Here is a 22678-nt window from a genome sequence, read left to right as displayed (position 1 = left end):
AAATATTATCACTAACATGAAGAGTGTGTATTATCTCTTTTATTGTAAAGATTCACAATTTTTTTCCCAGTGAAAACGAAATCTATCGAATGAAGGTTTTAAAAGGGAAGGTAAATTTGTTAAAATGGAAAAAAACATTTGTTAAATTTGTGAAATTTGTTAAAGATCAATTATGAATGCATTTTAAAATGGAAAAAAACACAAATATACTTAAAACGAACATCGAGATAGATATACTCGAAAGGTGGAATAATTCGATAAAGAACCTATATTGCTCTCTCCAATTCAATATAATTGTACTATTAAAAAGATCTACCAACAATAACCTATTTAGAAAAGATAAAGAAAGTATCAATTGGAAATGTTTGATGAAGTTGTTATATTATTCATCTCTTTAGCTTCCGTGCCCTTTGCAACCGATGAGTTCTCTTCCCCTTTTAAAATGAAGGTTGTAGTATGAAGATCTTATGAACCATTCCACAAAATTCCTTGCTCATGCAAGAAAATGTGAGTCATCTATTTTTATTTGCAAATTTTAAATTAAGCATTTTAATATATTTATATCCGTCATAAGTATTACCCCTATATTAAATCATTAAATAATTCAAGATTCAATGCAATTATAATCTAACATAATATTTTTATATTTTGTATAATATATTCTACTGAATACCCAATTAGCCACTGGCCCAATTGACGTTCCAAGAAAAATGAAATTGATGAAAAACAGGCAAACAGCACAATATAGAGTTTGGGGTGAGAGTTTGCAGAAGCGAAAAATGAAGAGATTCTTCAAACCAGTTGAGAAAGACGGCTCTTGCAAGAAGGCAGCTCTCTCCCCTCTCTCTTCTTCACCCGCAAAAAATTCCGAGAAACCTACAGAAAATGCTGCTGCTTCTACCGTTAACGAGGAGAATGACCAAACTTCAAAGAAAGAGCCTTCGAAATTCGTGACATGGAACGCAAACAGTCTTCTGCTAAGAATCAAGAACAACTGGACAGACTTCTCCAAATTCGTCCAAAATCTCGACCCGGACGTGATTGCTATACAAGTAATCGGAACAATGTTGCTGTGAATTTTCAAAATTGCCGTGTGGCAATGTGATTTCTGGGTCGTCTTGTGCATTACACTGGGATTCTCCATTACTGTTGTTTTTCAGTTTTTAATTTTGTTTAGTTCTGGAAGAAGGGTTTAAATATTTTACATGATCATTAAATTCCTGGTGTTCACCTTGATCAATTTATGCTTAGACCTATATAAATTGGTACTCTTGTTGAGATATAAGCAATTTTAAACATGTCTACTTGCTTGGGGTATTGAGGAATGCCACTTTCTCGTATCAAAATACCATCTTCCTGCTTTTTATTCCAGCAGAAAGGTTGCACATAACCAATTTTATACAAAAACTAGGCATGTTCTATTTGTAAGTATTGTTGATACCGTTTTTGGATCATCTGCACTCTTTCATATGCTGCTGCTTTTTTTTTCTATCCATCATAGTACTTGTCTTCTTTCATTCTGCTGATGTATCATGCTCTGCTCTTCAGTTTTCTTTTGATGTTTTGTGCCTATCTAGCTGAATCTTTAGATGTGGATTTATCTGACTTAACTATGTTTATAGGAAGTAAGGATGCCTGCAGCGGGTTCTAAAGGTGCGCCCAGAAATCCGAGAGAATTAAAAGATGATACTAGCGCCTCACGCGAGGAGAAGCTGGTAAGTTGCAAATTCCGTTTCCAACTTGTTGTCTACAGGTTCAATATGCGGGTCTTTTTGAGAAAGAAAACAAAAGGAAAAAAATTACTGACAGTAGTATTCAGTCTTAATGTAGTGTTGATTCAGTAGTTACTTCATCTCTCAAAATGCAATTAAGTACTGAAGTCAAAGCCATCAGCACACCATAAATTTGCAGACATTTGGAATTTGTGCTGATTAATAATACCGGCAATTGAGTTTATGGACTAATTCTTAATTGGTTGAGCTCTGCAGGTTGTGACGCGTGCACTGTCAAGTGCACCATTCAGAGACTATAACGTGTGGTGGTCTCTTTCGGATACAAAATATGCCGGAACTGCATTATTCATAAAAAAGTGTTTCAACCCCAAAAAAGTGTCTTTCTCACTTGATCAAGCAGGTTTGTGACTACTTGATATTTATTCTTACGCAGTTGCGGTTCTCTGTGATGTGTGTGTGTTTCACTATTATGTACTATTCCCTCCGTCCCCTAAATTAGAAACTCTTCCTTTTTGGTCCGTCCCCTAAAAATATAAACTTTCTATTTAACGAAATTTCTTTCTCTCCAGTAAGGTGGGACCCGTTCTCCACTCACACACTTTTCTTTCTATCTCTCTCATACTTTACCAATTTTGGATTAAAATCTGTGCTGTTTCATAAGTTCCTATTTTTAGGGGACGGAGGGAGTGCTAGATTTCATACCAATCCAAATATATTGAAGATGTTGTATTAGGACAACTGATAGGTGTTTCTAATTGTGAAAAGCAAATTGAATACGATGGACATAATTAACTTCAAGCACAATGACCTGAAGTAACTATCAAAAAAATAGTAACTCCTTCAGTCAACATACTTTCTTCTTATGCTTTTGTAGTTATAAAAGTAAATAGTTGATGCTAACCTTGTTGTATGACAAGAGAAGCTGAATAGCGGATCAATGTGATTCTACTTGCTTTTCATGGTTGGTTGGTAAATTTTTCATATCAGGCAATGATATGCTACTAAATATCTTCATATTTGCTAATTGTTGTGTGATGTAGTTGTTTCAGATTGAGTTCTAAGGAATCACATATCTTTTCGTTTCCATTGTCATCTTTTATTTCCTTAATTTGAAAAAGTTCTTTAGGGTTTGGAACAAAGGAATGGTCCAGGATTTTGCTTCTGGGACCTAGTTTGTTTTGTTATATAAGCAGTAGGGTTGGAGTTATTTAGAATAATCACAAGATTTATCTTTTTAGTCTGCAGATTTTCTGCTTTGGTAGGCTTCGGCCAAAGGAACTTCTCTTAGAGAGGCCATCGACTAACTTTTCTCCACAGGCGTAAGCCTGAGAACCTTGCTCCTTGCTGCTTCACTTCTCAATTACAGTTTATGTTCTAATTTTGCTCCTACTTAATATTTTCTTTTTTCACGAACATCCTTAACTCCACCACTAGCTCTTAGATTTTACTTGATTCGATAGTATACTCACATATGCATAACATATGAAGCATATTGCATTTTATCCTATAGCAGAGTATCCAGGCATATGGAAGTGAATTAATTCCAACTAATGTATCTTCCAGCTTAAAAGTTTATGTTTTCTATTAATTTTTATTTGGTAAAGGACAGGGGCCATCTCCCGTGTCTGTAGTCTGTGTCTACATTAGTTGTATTCAATAGCTGCAAAATCATGCCAAAATTTGGAACGATGAACTAAAACTTCTGAAATTTGTTGGAACAAGGTGTAATGAGTGAAAAGGTAGTTTATAAGGCCAATGTTTGACTAATGTATCATGCTATAATGTATACTTTTGTGTATATGTAAACAAGATGGATGATTCTCAAAGGAAAAAAGTACTGATTTTTTCAGTTTGTGTATAATTTTAACAATCACATGTGAAGGCTATTTAATATATGAAAGAGCAGGGGGAACAACAGTACCAAATATGAGGCGTGAATGCATAAATTGATTCTAAATTGATTGGAGGAAAGAGAAAGGTGACATGGAGACCTCCATGAAATAAGAATGACCGTATTTGGCCATTTGTTGGTAGGTGAAGGATTCTCCTGAAACAGTTTAGTTTAACATAGCTGAATAGTAATTATTTGGAAGTGGACACTTCAATTTGGATAAATTTTAGTGGGTATTTTCTGTATTAGATGGAGATATCAAGATCTGAAAAATCATATGGACATGCTTGAGATTGTCTTTTGAAATGCTGCAGCCTATATTTTGGATGAGATTTTTAGAAAGTTACAAATATTATCGTTTTAGGTTCAAAACACGAACCTGATGGCCGGGTCATTTTGGCTGAATTTGAATCTTTCCGTCTATTGAATACATATGTTCCGAACAATGGATGGAAAGAGGAGGAATCCTCATTTCAGAGGAGAAGAAAGTGGGATAAGAGGATGTTAGAGTTTGTTACCAGAACTTCTGATAAGCCCCTAATTTGGTGTGGCGATCTAAATGTCAGGTGCTTTTCCTAATTCTTAGTATTTGATTTACATAAGTAACCTCTTATTTCACAATCCTTCAACGATATATGGTTGTTTGGCTGGAATTATGGTTCCCCCCCGTTCCCCAGGTTTTCAAGATTCACAGTTTTTTTCTCACTTATTTGCAGTAATAAGATGTATTTTTTGAACTTTTAGTAAAATATTTATTTCATATTATCTTAATCAACCTGAATTATACACTGTCCTATCAAAATTAACCACCTTCCATTTAATATGGTACTCTGTCCCATGAAATAGATCACTTGGTATACTGCTCTTTTCACATAAGTTGAAGTTTAAAAGTTTGTTTTCCATTTAAATCGAAACCTTTAAATGGATTTGCATATACGACAGACGTTTAAAATGCTGTCCTCATGTAACCAACCTTTGAATTTTTTGCAATTAAAGCTTGCCCTATAATCTTCTGAGCACTGAAGTCTCAAGCTCCTGCAGTAAGCCCTTGATTCAAGAAATCAAATGCTAGGCTTTGACAGAGTCAATGAGGGGAACCTTATGACATAAGGCTTGACATCCAATATTTATTGACTGCGAATAAAGCAGTTCCCAGTAGTTTCCATCGGACTGGATGGCGAGACTCATCACTCAAAGAAAGTAAACGGGAGGAAGTCAAAGCCCGACCTATGATTTCTCGAATCAAGGGTTTGGACAACTGGAATTTTTAAGTTTAGATCTTTAAAAATTTGGGCAAGTTTTAATTACAAAAAGTGAAACGACTGTATAAATTGAATGTTCCCTTAGCTATGTATTTCAGCGTGCCTCAAATTTTAGTGATAAACATTAATGTAAAGTAATGGACTTCCATACTGGAGTATATTACGTGAAAACTGCAATTTAAGTGACATGAAGTTCAGTTGATGTTGTTCAGCTCTTACGTTCATAGATTTGATACCCTTCTTCTAATACGTTGTCACTATTCTACTGTGCAGTCATCAAGATATAGATGTAAGCCATCCTGAATTCTTTGCTGCAGCAAAGCTCAATGGTTATGTTCCACCCAACAAAGAGGTGATGCATTATAGAAGCTAAATTGGTGCCTATGGTGTCTAGTATTGGAACAAGAGTCAGTAAGTCTTGTGAAGGAAACAATAAAAGTAGCCATGTTGAGAAACTGTCTCAGCATAAATGGCTGCAATTTATATAATTAAGTTGATTATCTTGCAAACATACTATACAGCGAAAAGTTAAGGATGAAGATCTAAGTAAAACATATATTTACAATGCAGGATTGTGGCCAACCTGGATTCACATTGTCCGAGAGGATGCGTTTTGGTTCCATTCTAAAAGAGTACGTATCTTGATATGCTTATATTAGATATCTAAGCACATCAAGAAATGATACCTGTCTAAATATTAGTACTAGTATATATATTTTTTTTACCTTTTTATGTTTTCAGAGCATCTGTGCTTCTTGAATATAAGAAACCCAGTGATCCAACTTTTGTGTACACAGGGGAGCTCTGGTTGATGCATATAGACATCTACACAAGGATACAGATGCAGAACCTGGGTTCTCCTGGTCAGGGAACCCCATCGGAAAGTAAGAACTAATTGTTTATTTAATGTTGTATCCTGCCAGAAACTATAGACATGCAACTCATATGAAGATTAAGTTGGGTTGATGAGATTGATGGTTGATAAGTCCAGTCTGTATTGGAGCTCATTCGGACCAACTAAAAACTTTTGCAGATACCGTGGGAAAAGAATGAGAATCGACTACTTTGTTGTTTCAGAGAAATGGAAGGAGAGAATTGTCACTTGTGAATCACACGGGCATGGTATCGAAATGGAAGGTATATCACACTAGATATCTTGTTAGTTCACAACGAACACATCCTATTTTTCTTGAGCGATGTCTGAGTTGGTGTATTTAAATTGTTCAGGTTTCTATGGTAGCGACCATTGCCCGGTGTCCCTGGAGGTATGTGAAGTGATCCATACTTCTAACTGAGTTCATCATCATTATTCATTCATCCAATTTCAGATTCTATATTTTGTGTATTGATTGTTGAGTAGAAGCTGAGGTGACATTCTCAAACTGTTGGTAACGTATTAATGTGCACAAAACTAAATGCTTATTTGTCATCTCAAATTTGATTTAGGGGTGACTTTATTTTATGACAAACCCAATGTTAATTTGGCTTTCTCCGATGATTATTATCGATAGGGCAAAATATAACGTTTTTGTCTTCCAATTTAAATGCTATCCCCATCAAAAGATTCAAAACATATACTCCTACAATTTTCAGTTTCTTTTACGTTATAGTAAAACTTTCCAATGGGTTAGGACTTAGGAGTGAGAATACTTGAAATTGGTAGATCAGATTTCGGAATAGGCAAATTCGTCACTTAAATCTATCAGCAATCCAAAACATCAAAATACGTATGATGTGCTGGCCCATAAATTCCCAATACACAAAACCCCTGATAAGTCAATCAACTAGCCCAACAACTCTTGATGAACGAACCAGAAGCAAATCCCAACCCAACAATGTTGTCTATGTTAAAAAGGTTACTACCTTCATCCATCAAAATTTGTTGCACTTTGACTTGATACGGATTTTAATAAATATAATGGAAAGTGAGTTGAAAAAGTTAGTGGATTGTGAGTTCTACTACCAAAAATGATAAAAGTGAAATGAGACAAGTTTTTGGGAGCGGACGAAATTGAAAAAATGATAACTCATATATGAATAATAAAGAAACTAATATTATCATAGACTGAGCATATGATAATAACTCATATATGAATAATAAAGAAACTAATATTATCATAGACTGAGCATATGATAATAACTCATATATGAATAATATACTACTACTAATAAGTCATGATAACCTAGCAATACAAGATAAGTAAAATATTTGAATGTTCTCCTATTTTATTTATACTATTAAAATTTTATTTTTCGGTTATTTATTAAAATATTTGAATTTTCTCCTATTTTATTTATACTAATACTAATATTAAAATTTTATTTTTCGGTTGTATTGTATTAATTTGTTTTCGTCAAATTCGGAATATTTGGGAAACAGATCTGTTAATTTGTTTTTATCTATTTACACACCTAGAAATTAGAATAAGTTATTAATTTAAAAAACCAGAAACGCCGCCTTAATTCACCTACCATCCTTCTTCTTCTCCTTTTCTCTATTCCTCCGCCGGCTGAACCCTAGCAGTTTCTGAATTTCTGCGGCGGCGTATCTGGTACGCATGTCGCCGCCTCTTTTTAAATGCACCAGCATTCAAATTCAAATTAATCACTCTTCCGATATTTTTCCTGTTTACATAATCTGGATTTTGATGCTTCCAATTTGCATTTTTTAAGTTTAGGGTTACTGCCCCCTGTTGATCCCACTTTTATATTTTCAGTTGTAAGCAGAATCGGCAATGGCGCATTCTCTACTTCAGCCAACTAGATTGCATTCCTCTTCAACCAGCTCTAGGCAGTTTACTCGGTCTAATGAGAGTAAAAGATCGTCGGCGACTATGTTGTGTTGCTCGCGATCCGCTCCTATGAGACTGAGCAGTTTCTCAGGATTGCGGCGAGCTAATTCCGTTGACGCCATGCTGCACCAAGGCCAGCACACGTTCCTATCGAAGGTGGCAGCTGCAACCACCGTCAATAGACGAGGGAGGAGTTCGCGGATGACTCCGCGAGCCATGTTTGAGCGCTTTACGGAGAAGGCAATCAAGGTCATTATGCTGTCACAGGAGGAGGCGAGGCGTCTGGGACATAATTTCGTTGGAACGGAGCAGATATTGTTGGGGCTCATTGGTGAGGGCACTGGACTTGCTGCAAAGACTCTTAAGGCCATTGGGATACACTTGAAAGATGCCCGTATTGAGGTGGAGAAGATAATTGGCCGGGGAAGTGGATTTGTTGCTGTGGAGATACCATTTACCCCTCGCGCTAAGCGTGTGCTGGAACTCTCGCTTGAGGAAGCCCGTCAGCTTGGTAACTAGTCTTGCAAAGTTTGCTTTTTTCTTTCTCTAAGTTTTTAGATAGGAGTATTATTCAACGACTTACTGCCAAGTGTAATTTCTGGGTTTTTAGCCAGTTTGTGATAATGGTCAGTTAAGTTGTCCTGTTTTGCTTAGCTTTGACTTCTTATAGTGAAAATGGCTCAATTTGCTACCAATTGTTTGACAGTGACTAATGTGAAGACAGATTCTATTTTGTTTTCGATGTTATTTATTTATGTTTTTGGTTCAGGACACAATTATATTGCACCAGAGCACCTGCTACTGGCATTGCTTCGTGAGGGTGAAGGTGTTTCTGCACGTGTCCTAGAGGCTTTAGGTGCTGACATCAGTAATATTCGAACTCAGGCAAGTATTGGGATGTCCTTCCTAACGTCTGGTTATTTTATCATTTTATGATTACCTTGAAATTGAAGGATTTTGCATTTGGTAAAATAGGTCATTAGAATGATAGGTGAGAATCAAGATCCTGCTACTGTTGGGGGAGGAGATAGAAGCTCTGGCAGCAATATGCCCACTCTTGAGGAGTATGGTACCAATTTAACCAAGCTTGCAGAAGAGGTAAGTTTTCTTGATTTTTCATTAATGAGATTGGACCTGTATGGAGGTATAATTGAAGTTACTTTTGTCTTTCTAGGGTAAATTAGACCCAGTTTCTGGAAGGCAGGAACAAATCGAACGCGTCGTCCAGATTTTGGGAAGGCGCACAAAAAATAATCCTTGCCTTATTGGAGAACCTGGTGTTGGGAAAACAGCTATTGCTGAGGGTCTTGCTCAAAGAATAGCAAATGGAGATGTTCCCGAGACTATCGAGGGGAAAAAGGTTACACCTACACTTACTATGTCTATCATAAGAAATTGCCGCAAAGCTTTACATTATTTTAATCGTTGAATAATATTGTCTTTGACTCTTTGATGAACGATAAACCCCCAGCACATCAAGCAGCATCTGCCTTGACATCTATGTAATCAATTATATTCTCAGTTGCTTTAGTTATGAAACTGATGTCCACTTCTGGAAGAATATTTGATTATTCACGGAACTATGATCAGATTCAGAATACATTTTCCAAATTACAAATTCCCTTTCCTTTTTATTCCTCGTATTTTCTTGTTGATGTAATGATTTCTCACATATCAGGTGATAACATTGGATATGGGTCTCCTTGTTGCTGGGACAAAATATCGTGGTGAATTTGAAGAAAGATTAAAGAAGTTGATGGAGGAGATTAGGAAAAGTGATGACATTCTACTTTTCATTGATGAAGTACACACTTTGATTGGAGCAGGAGCTGCTGAAGGGGCTATTGATGCTGCAAACATCTTGAAGCCCGCATTAGCTCGAGGTGAACTACAGGTAAGCTTCAGAAGAATAGCATGTAAAAAATGATGCATGAGCATTTTAGACTTTTTGAGGTTGTTAGTTTCAATGTTCAATATACTCTTCTTTATGAGCATAGACTTCAATAATCTTTTCCCCAAACTAACTTGGCTCATTCTTGTCCGCAGATGATGCATTTCGATTTTTTGTATTAGTGGTTAGACAATTTTTGTGGTAGGCAATCTCTGTGTCATGTATATAGGATAAAGAAAAAAATTTACTGATCCGTGGCAGGTGAAAGAGCTTGTAAATCTTTAATCTTCACCTGGCTGATATAATCTATAAATCCTGGAGTGTTTGCATACTGCTGAGATTTCTACTTGTATACTGGGACAGGGTGATTTTCATTTTGACTTTAACATGAAGGTTTTCTGAATGATATACAATTCTAACAACTTTGCCTCTATTATCTGTAGATTTGGTTAGTTATAGTTATTTCATTTGTGGACATCTTGATTGTGCTTACTATATCATATCTGTGTACTTAATCATGTAATTGCAGTGCATTGGGGCTACTACACTCGATGAATACCGAAAGCACATTGAGAAGGATCCTGCACTAGAAAGAAGGTTTCAACCTGTTAGGGTTCCTGAACCTACTGTAGATGAGGCCATTGAAATTCTTAAAGGGCTCCGGGAGCGGTATGAAATACACCACAAGCTTCACTACACAGATGAAGCTTTAGTTGCTGCAGCACAATTGTCCCATCAGTATATCAGGTATAATTAGTAGTAAGACATTTCTCTATCATAATGATTAATATGTACTTGAAGGACCAATCGACCTGGGACAATTGTTTCCATTTCTTCTCAATCATCAAGAAGAAGAAACTGGTTATATCAGTTGTATGTTGTTGTATTTGTTAGTATCTTCTTTGTGGACATTATGGATGTAAAAATGAAAGGAAATTTGTGCACACACCAAATAAACTGAATATCGGCTTGCATGTTGCAGTGACCGATTTCTGCCTGATAAAGCTATTGATTTGATTGATGAAGCTGGGTCCCGGGTCCGACTCCAACATGCACAGGTAAGGAATGCCCTGGCCTCATAGCTAACTCAACTTTCTTCCTTATGGTTATGATGATACTTATACATTTTTCAGCTTCCTGAAGATGCAAAGGAACTAGAAAAGTTCATCAGGGGGGTAACAAAGGAAAAGAATGAAGCTATTCGAAGTCAAGATTTTGAGAAGGTAAGTTGTGCACATAATATTTAATTGTCCTATATAATTAAGATGTCAAATCCGGAATATGTATTCCTACTAATTTAAATGCGGGTTGGAACTGAGATACTGAGCTTTTTGTAAGCCGTTATTTATTTTATAGGCTGGAGAGCTACGTGATAGAGAAATGGATCTTAGGGCAAAAATGTCCGTTCTTGTTGAAAAGAACAAGGAGATGACCAAGGCAGAAACTGAGGCTGGGGAAGGAGGCCCTGTTGTTACTGAAGTTGACATTCAGCATATCGTTTCTGCTTGGACAGGTATCCCAGTTGAGAAGGTCTCAATCGATGAATCTGGACGTCTCCTCAAGATGGAGGAGACACTCCACACAAGGGTCATCGGGCAGGACGAGGCTGTCAAAGCCATTAGTCGTGCTATTCGCCGTGCCCGGGTTGGGTTGAAAAATCCCAACCGTCCTATTGCTAGCTTCATATTTTCTGGTCCTACTGGTGTGGGGAAATCTGAACTAGCTAAAGCCCTGGCTACCTATTATTTTGGATCTGAGGAAGCCATGATCCGACTTGATATGAGTGAGTTCATGGAGAGGCACACTGTTTCAAAGCTCATTGGTTCACCTCCTGGATATGTTGGTTACACTGAAGGTGGGCAGCTAACCGAGGCTGTTCGCCGTCGTCCTTACACAGTTGTGCTTTTTGATGAGATTGAGAAAGCCCATCCTGATGTTTTCAACATGATGCTTCAAATTCTTGAAGATGGTAGGTTGACCGACAGTAAAGGTAGAACAGTAGATTTCAAAAATACTCTTCTGATCATGACGTCAAATATTGGAAGTAATGTAATAGAGAAGGGAGGCCGTCGTATTGGTTTTGATCTGGATTACAATGAGAAGGACAGCAGTTACAACCGGATCAAGAGCCTAGTGACTGAGGAGCTTAAACAATATTTCAGGCCAGAATTTTTGAATAGATTGGATGAGATGATTGTATTCCGACAGCTCACCAAGCTTGAAGTGAAGCAGATATCTGATATTATGCTGAAGGAGGTGTTCAAGAGACTGGAAGTCAGGGATATTGAGCTTAATGTGACCGAGAGGTTTAGAGATAGGGTGGTTGATGAAGGATATGATCCAAGCTACGGAGCTAGACCACTCAGACGAGCTATAATGAGATTATTAGAGGATAGCATGGCAGAGAAAATGCTTGCACGTGAGATCAAAGAAGGTGATTCAGTTATTGTTGATGTTGATTCTGATGGCAAAGTCGTAGTTCTGAATGGTAGCAGCGGCGTTGCTCCAGAACCATCTCCTGAACCAGTGGTATTCTAGATTGCACTGCTTGTTTGATTACCTGCTGATACGTTTCTTCTGCACATTGCTTGTCATTTGGAAGATATCAACCCAGGCCATCAGTTAGAAGATGATTTATATGGAGTTTAGTGCGTGTTGTAGTTTTTTTTCTTGGGAGGTAAGTTCTACATAGAATAGATAGCAAGGGTATTTAATTGTCAATGAGAAGGATAATAAAACATGGTGCCCCTGTTTCTCTCTCTCTGGAATGTCTTGTTGGGGGCAATGGAGATGGAAATGGGATTATTTACATTGATGTGGGGATTTTGAACAAAATAAATGATCAATTTGATTTTTGTTCAGTCTTACTTATTTTGTTATTGTCATTTAAAAGTTCGGATCCAGAATTTCCCCCTACTTGGAAAAATCCTCGTATCTAAAATTTTAGTAGCATGCAGATATCGACAATATTCATAAATCCTAGTAAGTGAATATTTATAAAATCAACACATTTTAATTTGTTTTAGACAAGTCCCTATTCGGTGAACGCGACCAAGATGGAGACAGTGGCTGAAGCTGTTGATGCCGGTGGCGGCACAATTGAAGTGTTGGAGTTTCAAGGCTGAAACTCTAATTTTGAATTTTAGAAATTATTTTAATCTTCTTATAAAATAAAAAATATTAATAGTAATTAAGTACTAGTGTTTAATTGATAGTGTAAGTGCTAGGTGTTTTAAGTCGGTCATAGTTCAAAATCTCTTCGACTGTCAAAATTTAAAAACTCCCTAAATCTTTGGCAAAGAATGGACCAATTCATAGTGTATAGTGATCCAAAACTAACAAACATAAACTTGGACCAAAATTGTAAAATATTGCTTCCTTCGTCCACGAGTACGTGTAATAAGTTAACAGAAAAAAAATTAAACATCATGACATTTTTCATAAATTCAAAGTGAAGTACATTTCAGAAACAACGCCACCTGGTCTTGAGCACAATATTGTGCATAATTTGTGGCAGGGACTGATATCAACATTTGCCAACCCAACCCAACCCAACTACGAATGAAGGATCAGAGTCCTCAGAGAACAAGTCTGTATTTGATCTTACTCAGAATTCACAAGCAGAACATTCGAAGTAGAACAAATGATACATGAGCTGCTCAACTCAGAACCCTATCATTCAGAACCAGACTTGTCAAGACTGGACTTGGTCAGAAGTCATGGCTTCACGACCTGTGTTCACTCGATTAGTCTTGGGTAGCATTAGCAGGCATGTATTAGTAGTCTACATAGTGACTTTGTATTGCACACTCAATATGAAATGAAAGAAAGCACAGCACACCAAAGTTCTTTCTTGAATAAGTGCCGAGATAAATAAAAGAAACAATGTATGTAAACCTTGTTTATTCTTCGGTCATTGAGGGAGATTGTCTTTGGGTTGGGCTGACACTTCCACCTCGACTTATCTTGAGTGCATCGAGTGCCTTCTGTATCTCCATTGTCATGGCACTGTCGACACTGCCTGATGATAGTTTCTTGTGCACCTTCTGTAAATGAAGTTTCAAAGAGCTGCTACTCAGTCCAGCGTTCTTCCCACAGATCGGACACACCTTCATCATCGGTCTGCGATGTTGCCATTCCATTGAGACTTTTCCGTGCAACTTTTGGTCCAAGTCCAACAGAATCCTCGCAAACCCATCATTAGGCTGGGCTCTGCGATGAGCTCGTTTCAGCGCATTCCACGCTTGTGATAGAGTAAAGTTTCTGCAATAGACAAAACTTCAAGTTGAATTTCATAGGGAAGGACAGGATAAATATTACATTTCCAAGCAATGGAATGCCAAAGATGGCATAGTTCATTGCTGAATGAACTATCTTCTTTGTTTTCTGAATTACAGATGCTACTGTGAACTTACTTTCTGAGCATCAGATAAGCGAGAATCAGTGTTGCGCTCCTACTCTTCCCTTCAAAGCAATGAACCAACACTTTACCACCCATTTTCTCAACATGATTGATGAAATCATGAGCTTCTTGGAAAATATCACTGATGTTAGCATTTTCATGATCACATATCTGGGGACAGAGATGAGTCAGGATCAAGAAACTCTAACTGAGACAACTCGACAAAGATACGATAAAGGTTTTTTTAATAAAAAGGATAAAGTAATCAATAAACTGAGATTTAACTTGATTACTCCTTTAGTTTCTGAACACAAGCTACATGATTAAATGAAGATGTTCTTGTTCAAGAGGGTATTATTGTCCAGCATTTGATAATTTTCTTAGTGGAAGAGCAAAATCCTGGATCATATAAGAGTTATATGTATGAAAAATCAAGAAAAAATGTGTAGGCACTACTTACTGAAAAGTTTTTGTATTCAAATAAATCAGGAAACTGAGAATCTGCCTGTCCAATTTCATTCGAGCACAGACATAAAATATGTGTAATCCCCAAAAGCTGCAGAGTGTACACAGATCTAGCAGCGAGTGCCCCACCGATAAACAGACTGCCTGATATTGGTGATGGTTTTTCCGTGTTTGCTGCTTCAGATATTAATCCTATTCTCTCAAGAATGTGCTCGAGCCTGACCTGATAATTAAAAACCCTAGATTACTTCCAAGGAAAGACGAAGAGTGTTATCAATATCAATCATGCACTAGCTCTTCAAATCACACCTTTAGCTCATAAGCATCAACCATATAATTGCTATCACTGCCTTCAAAGAACCCGGTAGTGAAATTATTCTCCTGGCACAGTTTAATTGCATCATTCTTAAGCATGTCAGTCCACTGTTCTAATTCTTTGTTTAGTTCTGCATCCATCTGAAAGAGAATAGCAAAGAACCAATAATGAAATAGATGCAAAAAGTATACCCAACATGAAGTATGCAGCTCCTAAAAAGTTCTATCAAGAATTTTGGATACAGAAACTACAACTGCATTACGGCAATGAATCTTCCAACATATTGCCACTTCTAGTTGATACCAGAGAATATGTTATGGAAAGGAAATAATCAGCTTATAGATGAATGACAAACTAAAAACATTTGAGAGCATAGATGATAATTAAATGTCTTCAGCCACAAAAGACTAAAAAACAACAATAGCTCATTTAGATAATATTTTTGTACTCCATTTACTACACATGTTGCACACCTTTGCAAATTTGTGGAAGTCACGAAGCTTTGACGTCAATCGCAAGCTACGTAAGGGCTCTCCACTCCCCCTGCCTGACTTTCCATGCCAATTGTCGCGTGATATTGGAGAACAGCTATCTAAACTTTCTCTAAATCCGCTAGATGGCTGTCTCGGCCCTACTCTCTGTGATTCTGACTCATTTACATCTGAAGTGTTATCACTGGAGCCCCGATCCCTGCTAGGTGAAGGTAGAAAGTGGGCATGAGACGGTGATTCAGGAACCACCAGATCCTCTTTGTCAAGATCACCGCAAGTAGATTTATTTACAATATTGAGAAAAATTCTCAAAAGACCATCTAGTTTCTGGTGAAGAGTAAGAAGGAAAATATGAAATCCCTGCAAGTCCCTGAGTGCTGCTCGAAATCCACTTCTGAATGATTGTACAACTGAGGTCATTTCATATTCCCGTATATCAGTCGTTACATCAGCATTTTCTGGCGATGTCCCCAGTTTTCCACTGGTTATTTCATTCAACAGCTGTGATGCGTACTCCGAACTGTTTATGAGGAGCTCAACTAGCTTAGGGTAATTTGCTTGGTCATTTGTACGTTTTCCAGCTGGTGGTCTTCGAGGTACCCCAGAGTCTATTGCCAGAATATGAAGATCATTACATCCTGACTCATTCAAAGAAAGACTCTTTACACTCATATTGCTAGATTTTGGAGATTCTAGAATATCAGAAACATCAGAACTCTGCGATACCAATGCAGGTTGCGGAGGGCTTAGTCTACTACTGTCTATGGAAGTTGCTCTTCTTTCCTTTTGAAGTGCCCGAATAACTTTTGGTCTATATCTATTGATTGCTGAATCGAAAGCCAACTCTAGCGCATCCATATTTGCGCCAGCAGCTTTTTCAGCCCACAGCAAATTTGCTGTGTTTCCACGCCACCTGAGATGGCGACAAGGAAGGCGATCTTCATTTCTAATAACAAGGTCTAACATCAAAATCCTGCCAAGCGCTGATCCAGTCTTTTCTGCAACTTCTCGTGACTCAAAAGCATTTGAGGTTTCCAATAACGGAGATCCATGGACATAACTGCAACGTCATCACAAATGGTATATGCTAAGTATCATCAAAGATCCATGCTCTCTCATTTATGCATCGGCTACTATAAAGTGGTGTATTACCAGAAAACTGTGTGAGATTTATACTCACATGCAGTATCTTACAGAAAATACTTTTTAAATAAGATTTTGATTTCTAAGTCATCATTCTCCCTAGAAATCTTTTACTGCAGAAAGCATTTATATAAATAACATTTGTATCACCCAATAACAGTTGCATTAAATGCAGAAACCCTGTGCTCTGAAATAGGGTCACCAATATGCCAGTTTTAATAAGAAGCAGAGCTTATAAATAACTAGATGCACCATAGCAATTGACATTTCTAAACGTACTTCATCACCAGAAGGCAGCGACTAAGCTCAAGAGCTTCCAGAAGTTCTGAACAAGTCATTTCACCAATTTCATCCCCTTCTGCAACGGCAGAATCTTTTGCTTTTTCTGCAGCTTCCTTTATTTGCTGCCATTCAGGGCTGGCATTATGAATGACCCTAGCCTGCATTTGTACAGTGTCTGACAAGTATAAATTTTTGTTTCACATGTAGGATTAAGGAGTAATGGAAGCAAGGAGGTACTTGTGGAGTTTTGACACCTAGCCACTTAGCAAATTCATAGCCAAGTCTCTCCGATTGGGTAGCCATCCTTGATGATGCAAATTTTATGACTGCCGCAGCTTCCTTGGGAGAAGACTCATCATGTTCTGGTTGGTTAAATAGCGCGAAAAAAACAACTCCGCCAGAATTAACGGTGACCTGACCCAACGAAATAGCAGAATAATCATTAGAAAGGCAATGAAAACGTAAAATAGTTATATGAAAAGATAACACATTGAAAGTTACAAAGCTATAATTTACATAAAGTAATAGATCTTCTAGCAGTAAATCATAAGTTTTGATAGTGTTTGTTCCTATATTTAATTGACATATAGAGAGTAAAAAAAAAGAAAGTACTATTAAAATGGGATACCTATAGGTATTGGTTATCTTATGGATACTAAATCATCAAGGACAAGGAATGCTACTCCATGTTATACAACAAAAATACATACTGTGTGGATTTCCTGGCATAATTTATTTACAGAAATGGAGAACAAACTGCACACTGAGCCAACAGTAAGATGTAAAATGAAATTCCTGAGATACAACTACACCAAAAGCATTTATAGAAACATCAGATACAAATACAATAACCACCAAAAAGAGCAATCAGTTTATGTTTTTTCTTGACAAAGACAAACCTCCAGTGGTCTGGTCATTTCATCCTCAGACTGCTCTGTACTGCTGCTATGCTCCGTATGGTGAAGCGAAGAAAGTGTGTTCCAGGAGAAGGAGCTTGAATCAATGTCTAACATGTCAGATTTACCAAGTCTGTCCCACAAGCTGATTTCTGTGGCTTGCTCAGGTGGGGATGTTTTTAAATCAACGTTATATTCTTCTAAACTGAAAGAAAACCATTCACAATAATTGTTTAAAAAAAGCAATTATCATTAACCATGCATAAAATGAATTATAAGTGTAGTCTTATTATTATTTGGAAACATTCAAAGAGTGGAAAATCTTGTGAATAGTACTCCCTCCGTCCCGCAATAAACAGTCTTATTTTGCCATTTCGGTTCGTCCCACAATAAGAATCATGTTTCACTTTTACCATAAATGGTAAGTAGGCCCCATATTCCACGAACTTATTCCACTCACATTTTATTATAAAACTCATACATACAAGTCGGACTCATATTCCACTAACTTACTCAACACACTTTTCTTTACATTTCTTAAAACCCGTGCCATAACTAAATAGGACTCCTATTGCGGGACGGAGGGAGTATTTGATGTCAACAAGTATTTTGACAATAATTTATATTTTAGCATTGTTTGGGTCAAACATGTTGCTCCATCGTTCACAGAAGATGCAGATTTCCAACAGCACTCTTCTACATAGGCTAGCTTGGTTATCTCAACTCATTACCATGATAACCACTTTTTTATACTTCATCCTAGGTGAAGATATATATAATGAGATTACAGAGGATACAGAAATTGACCAACAACAGTTTCAAGATTTATATCTTATCCAAAACAACAACTATTTATACCTAAAATAAGTTGGTGCACATCCGTCGAAAATTCCAGTCACCAGGATCCATCCTTTACATTCAGTGAATCCTAGATATATCAAGAGAATAGGAAGCCAACAGATGGATATACCGTGAACAAATGAGAACAGCTACATAAAAGCACAAGGCTGACAACTTGAAGAAAGAGCCTATCATTAGAAAGATTGCATGCGCACACGCTGGATTCAAAAATCAAATTTAATTTAAACTAGCAAACAATCATACTAGTTGATAGTAGTATTCTATTTGCAAGTACACTTGCTAGCGAGTGATTGCACTTGAACAAACAATTTTCCAGCAGTCATATATCCATCAACAAAATCAAACACAGCAGCATCGTGACAAACCTTAAGGGCATGCTCTCAGTGTGATGAGGCCGGTGAGGAAACCCTGAGGCCCGATACTTACTGCTGCGCTTGCGAACAAGCTCAAGCCATTGTGCAAACCTATAAGCAGGACCTGCTGTAATATCCCCTAACATATACAGTACCTGCATATCGAAACATTTCATTTCAAGCCGAAACCATCGTACCAATTTTCACGGAATGAAATGGTATTAAAGTAACAGAGAACAAAAAGAGACAACTAAACAGAGAGCAAGCGAGCCAGAGAGAGGGAGAGAGATTTACCCTTGAAGTGACAGTAAGGGGCAAGGGGGTTTCAGGCTCGGTGCCTGCCAGATCAATCTCTCTGTCTTCCTCCTCTTTCTGCATATACATATATATATATATCAATGTGAATCGAGGTCCACATATACCGCTGAAACAAAATCCCTTTCCATACAAATTGCCCTAAAATTTATTGAATTTGAGGTACAAAGGCAGTGATTTCCAGATCCAAGCAGTGATTAATAGATAAAAAGCATATATGTAAATTATTATAATCTGTGTATGTAACAACTTGATTGTTTATACAGAATGCATATTGATAAATCAATGTAGCAAGCTTTTCGGGTAGTGTGTGTAATGATTTGAATGGTGAAAAGTGACGTGGAGAAAAAGGTGTAGGGAGAGAGAGAGGGAATACATGATAATTGAATCGTGTTTCGTCCTTTTGATCATCAGCGGCCATTCCATCTCTCTCCTTTGGTGGTGAGGAATTGGAGTGAGAAGCCATGAGAAATTTGGGTTTTCAAAATTAGTGGATCTAGCGGCTATTTTTGGCTAGTCGGCGTTGACGGTGAAGACTCGGACACTGATGGCAGCAGTTATTTTATAGTACTAGATTCCGGCAGGCGGCGATGGTGGGCGGTTACTTATACTCCACTTCACAGTTCACACTACTTTTTCTGGATTTATTATGATCGAAATAGAAAACTCAAATTCCAAAAAATATCTAAAAAGGGAGGATTGCTCTGCAGAACGCTCAAAACGATAGCAAAGCTTGAGCGACCGTTTTTGTCATCATTTTTTTAATCGGTTCTGAACAATGAAAATTTGATCATTTTGGTCCTAAACTAACTGTTCCGTTAAAAATTAACGGTCAACATCCGATTTTGATCAAATTATATTTTTTACTCCCTAATTATAAAATAATTCTAATTGAATGTACAGTTATCTGGATTTGTTTGGTGAAGGAAGGAGGAGATCAAAGAGGGGATTTCAATTGAGAAATTTGAATACTGATTCCAACAAAAATGACGAGACAATTTAGGCTGCCCCCGGCGTCGTCGCGGCAGCCGCTGCTTGACAGCGACTTCTCATCGTGCGGCGGAATGAGGCGGAGGAGGGTGGAGATGGCCGGGTGGAGCAACGACGGATTGCGCGACGGTGGACTGCTGCTGCCCATGCGGGAAACTGGAGAGATATTGGGAGGGTTTGGAGAGGCATTTTTTGATTGATAAAGATTGGTATCGATCAATTGGGTCGTTGAAGCTCCTAGCTGCACAAGTGTTGATTTTTCGATTCCGGATAACCATCTCAAATCTGCAGATCTCCAGATTGGGAGAAATTGACAAGAACAAATAATTCACCGCTGTTTACCGAGGATTCGACGATTTAAATGGGCTTAATTTAGAAGATGACGACGACGGTGACTACTTCTTCCAGCTTGGCAGCTCCGAAAGCAGCAGGAGCGTCTCCACCGCCTTCGATTCGTCGCCGTACGAGAACGCAGAGGTGATTGAGCTTGAGTAAGAGATGCTGAATAAATTCTTCGAGGCTGGTTTCTGGCGAACTTAGTCAGAAAAGGGAAACCTCCGACCTCTAATTTTGAAAGAATATTTATAAAATAATTAGAAAATTAATTAGGGAGTAAAAAATCAGAATTAAAAGTTTAATTTGGTCAAAATCGGGATTAAATCCGTTGACCGTTAGTTTTTAACGGAAATGTTGACGGAAGACCAAAATGATCAAATTTCCATATGTTCAGGACCAAAATATCCAAAAGATAATGTTTAGGACAACAAAACGTAAAATGATCATATGTTCAGGACCAATTTTGGCCTTTACTCTTTTTTTTTTCTTTTGATATTTCAGTTTTAAATAATTTCTAAATTCCTTTTATAACGTGTAATTATATACTATAGTACTTCTTTACGAAAGAATTCAGAAAAAGGGATTGAATACGCTAACCTTTCGAAATGAGAGATTAATTTCGCTGACCTTTTGTAATATGGGTCCGAGGCATGCGAATTTTTCAAAATAAGGGATTTTCGAATTTTTATGCATTTTCTCTTCTTTTTAATGATTATTTCATTCCTAACATTTATAAGTTGACCAAATTACCCACATAAAATTTAACCCCAATTCTTTAATTCTTCTACCCATCGTTAAAACTGTTCTAAAATTCTGAAAACAAAAATAAATACACTTACGGACACATGGATAATCTACTTCCATTTCTTTGTTTCTATTCAGATTAGATTTTTTTTTTCAGAAAAGTTGGAAAATTTATCCTAAATGGAATGAACTGCTGCTATTAGATTTTGATTAAAGAAATTATGTGTTAGAAAAACGTATTGCAGGAGAAGGAAAAGTAAATCCTACAAAATTAAAATATGAGAGAGAGTGTCTGTGAGCAGATGCAAACAAACAAAAGTGCTGCATCAAATATAATTGCGAACATATAAAAGTATCATATACGCGGTGGAGGAGAAGGAGGAGGAAGGTGGAGGCGCCGAAGGGAGGAGAGGAGGAGGGTGGGCAGAAGATTTTGTTTTCTAAAGTGTGAATCCTTTTTTTGTTTTCAGAATTTTTATTTTGTTTTCATATGGAGTATTCAGAAGCGTAGAGTAGTATTTTGGATTTTTGGTCGAAGAATTAATGAATTGAGATTTAAATAAGGTGGATAATTATGTCAATTCATAAATATGATGAGTGAAATAATATGAAAAATGATAAGAAAAAGAGGAAAAAATCAAAAATCCTTTATTCCGAAAAATCCGCATGCCTTGATCCCATATTTTGAAAGGTCAGCGAAATTAATCCTAAATTTCGAAAGGTAAGCGAAATTAATCATTTTTTCCGAAATTTCTCCTTCTTCACATATCATGATTCTCTAACAATATCGAGCCAAAATTCCATCTGCACAGCTATTTTTATCTAAGACAATATCATCTACCCAATTATCTCATTCTAGCGTTTTTTTCTCCAAATTGAGATTTCACAACCTTTTTTCTCAAAAATCAAATTCCACTACACATCTCATCTTGTAATTTCTCACTTCTCTTTTTCCTCTAGCATTATACTATAATTTATATTTCAGTGTTTACCGAGTTCTTATCTGTGTGTAGGTTGGGTCATAACAAATAAAACGGAGAAGTGAATCAAGTGATAGTAGATGGCGTTTCACATGTTTATATGTTGACAGTATAATTTTAGTATGTCTGAATAATTTTTTTCTATTTTATGTTGTCCCTAAGAAAAGAATCTTTTTTAATTAGAAAAAGGACAAAAAATATAGGCAATGTGCAGAAAATGTGTGTTTTATATAAAACCTGATTAGAATTTTGCTAGTATATATAGAGCGCGGTCTGAATTCTTTAATTTACTGATACTTTAAGTTATATGTTATCCAAGACATTGGTTTCATTATTAACACCATCTTCAAGTGATTATTCCAAAGGCTAATTCGTTTGAAGTACTGTATTTCCTTCACATATAGTAAGTCTGAAATCAAAGGAATGTTTCAAATGCCATGTCGTATCGTATGCATACCAAACACGTTCATCATTCTTCCCCCTTCTAATTCCTTCTTTGTCATGAGTTTAAGATGAAAAATCAGAATTCAAGACA

At 37.0% G+C, this 22678-nt stretch overlaps 3 protein-coding genes across 4 annotated transcripts; 2 read left to right on the top strand and 1 right to left on the bottom strand.

The window, feature by feature from the left end:
• The first annotated feature begins 698 nt into the window (after positions 1-698).
• LOC125187357 (DNAse I-like superfamily protein) lies at positions 699-6375 on the top strand. The gene is made up of 9 exons (XM_048083940.2): positions 699-1052; positions 1623-1715; positions 1989-2133; positions 3989-4190; positions 5160-5238; positions 5457-5518; positions 5684-5770; positions 5920-6023; positions 6114-6375. The coding sequence occupies exons 1-9, from the start codon at positions 711-713 to the stop codon at positions 6179-6181; spliced, it is 1182 nt and encodes a 393-aa protein (XP_047939897.1). The 5' UTR covers positions 699-710; the 3' UTR covers positions 6182-6375.
• A 936-nt stretch (positions 6376-7311) lies between these two features.
• LOC125188412 (ATP-dependent Clp protease ATP-binding subunit ClpA homolog CD4B, chloroplastic-like) lies at positions 7312-12436 on the top strand. The gene is made up of 10 exons (XM_048085237.2): positions 7312-7438; positions 7604-8189; positions 8448-8563; positions 8654-8776; positions 8853-9038; positions 9357-9572; positions 10099-10316; positions 10552-10627; positions 10703-10792; positions 10926-12436. The coding sequence occupies exons 2-10, from the start codon at positions 7622-7624 to the stop codon at positions 12105-12107; spliced, it is 2775 nt and encodes a 924-aa protein (XP_047941194.1). The 5' UTR covers positions 7312-7438; positions 7604-7621; the 3' UTR covers positions 12108-12436.
• A 537-nt stretch (positions 12437-12973) lies between these two features.
• Positions 12974-20628, bottom strand: LOC125189108 (dual specificity protein phosphatase family protein). 2 transcript variants are annotated; one of them, XM_048086315.2, is made up of 12 exons: positions 19470-20628; positions 19073-19150; positions 18791-18933; positions 17568-17769; positions 16906-17082; positions 16666-16826; positions 15226-16303; positions 14746-14892; positions 14432-14659; positions 13985-14142; positions 13467-13832; positions 12974-13301 (listed from the first exon to the last, which is right to left on the bottom strand). In XM_048086315.2, exons 1-11 carry the CDS (start codon positions 19557-19559, stop codon positions 13472-13474), a joined length of 2823 nt encoding a protein of 940 aa, XP_047942272.1. In that variant the 5' UTR covers positions 19560-20628; the 3' UTR covers positions 12974-13301; positions 13467-13471. The 2 variants fall into 2 exon arrangements, with proteins under 2 accessions (XP_047942272.1, XP_047942271.1); XM_048086314.2 differs by having other exon boundaries at positions 12974-13832.
• Between the last annotated feature and the right edge of the window lie 2050 nt (positions 20629-22678).

The sequence above is a fragment of the Salvia hispanica genome, chromosome 5, assembly GCF_029641045.1.
Source record: "Salvia hispanica isolate PSC_SH4W2 chromosome 5, Shi_PSC_v1, whole genome shotgun sequence".
NCBI classification, from domain to species: Eukaryota; Viridiplantae; Streptophyta; class Magnoliopsida; order Lamiales; family Lamiaceae; genus Salvia; species Salvia hispanica.
This window is presented reverse-complemented; position numbering and strand designations above follow the sequence as displayed.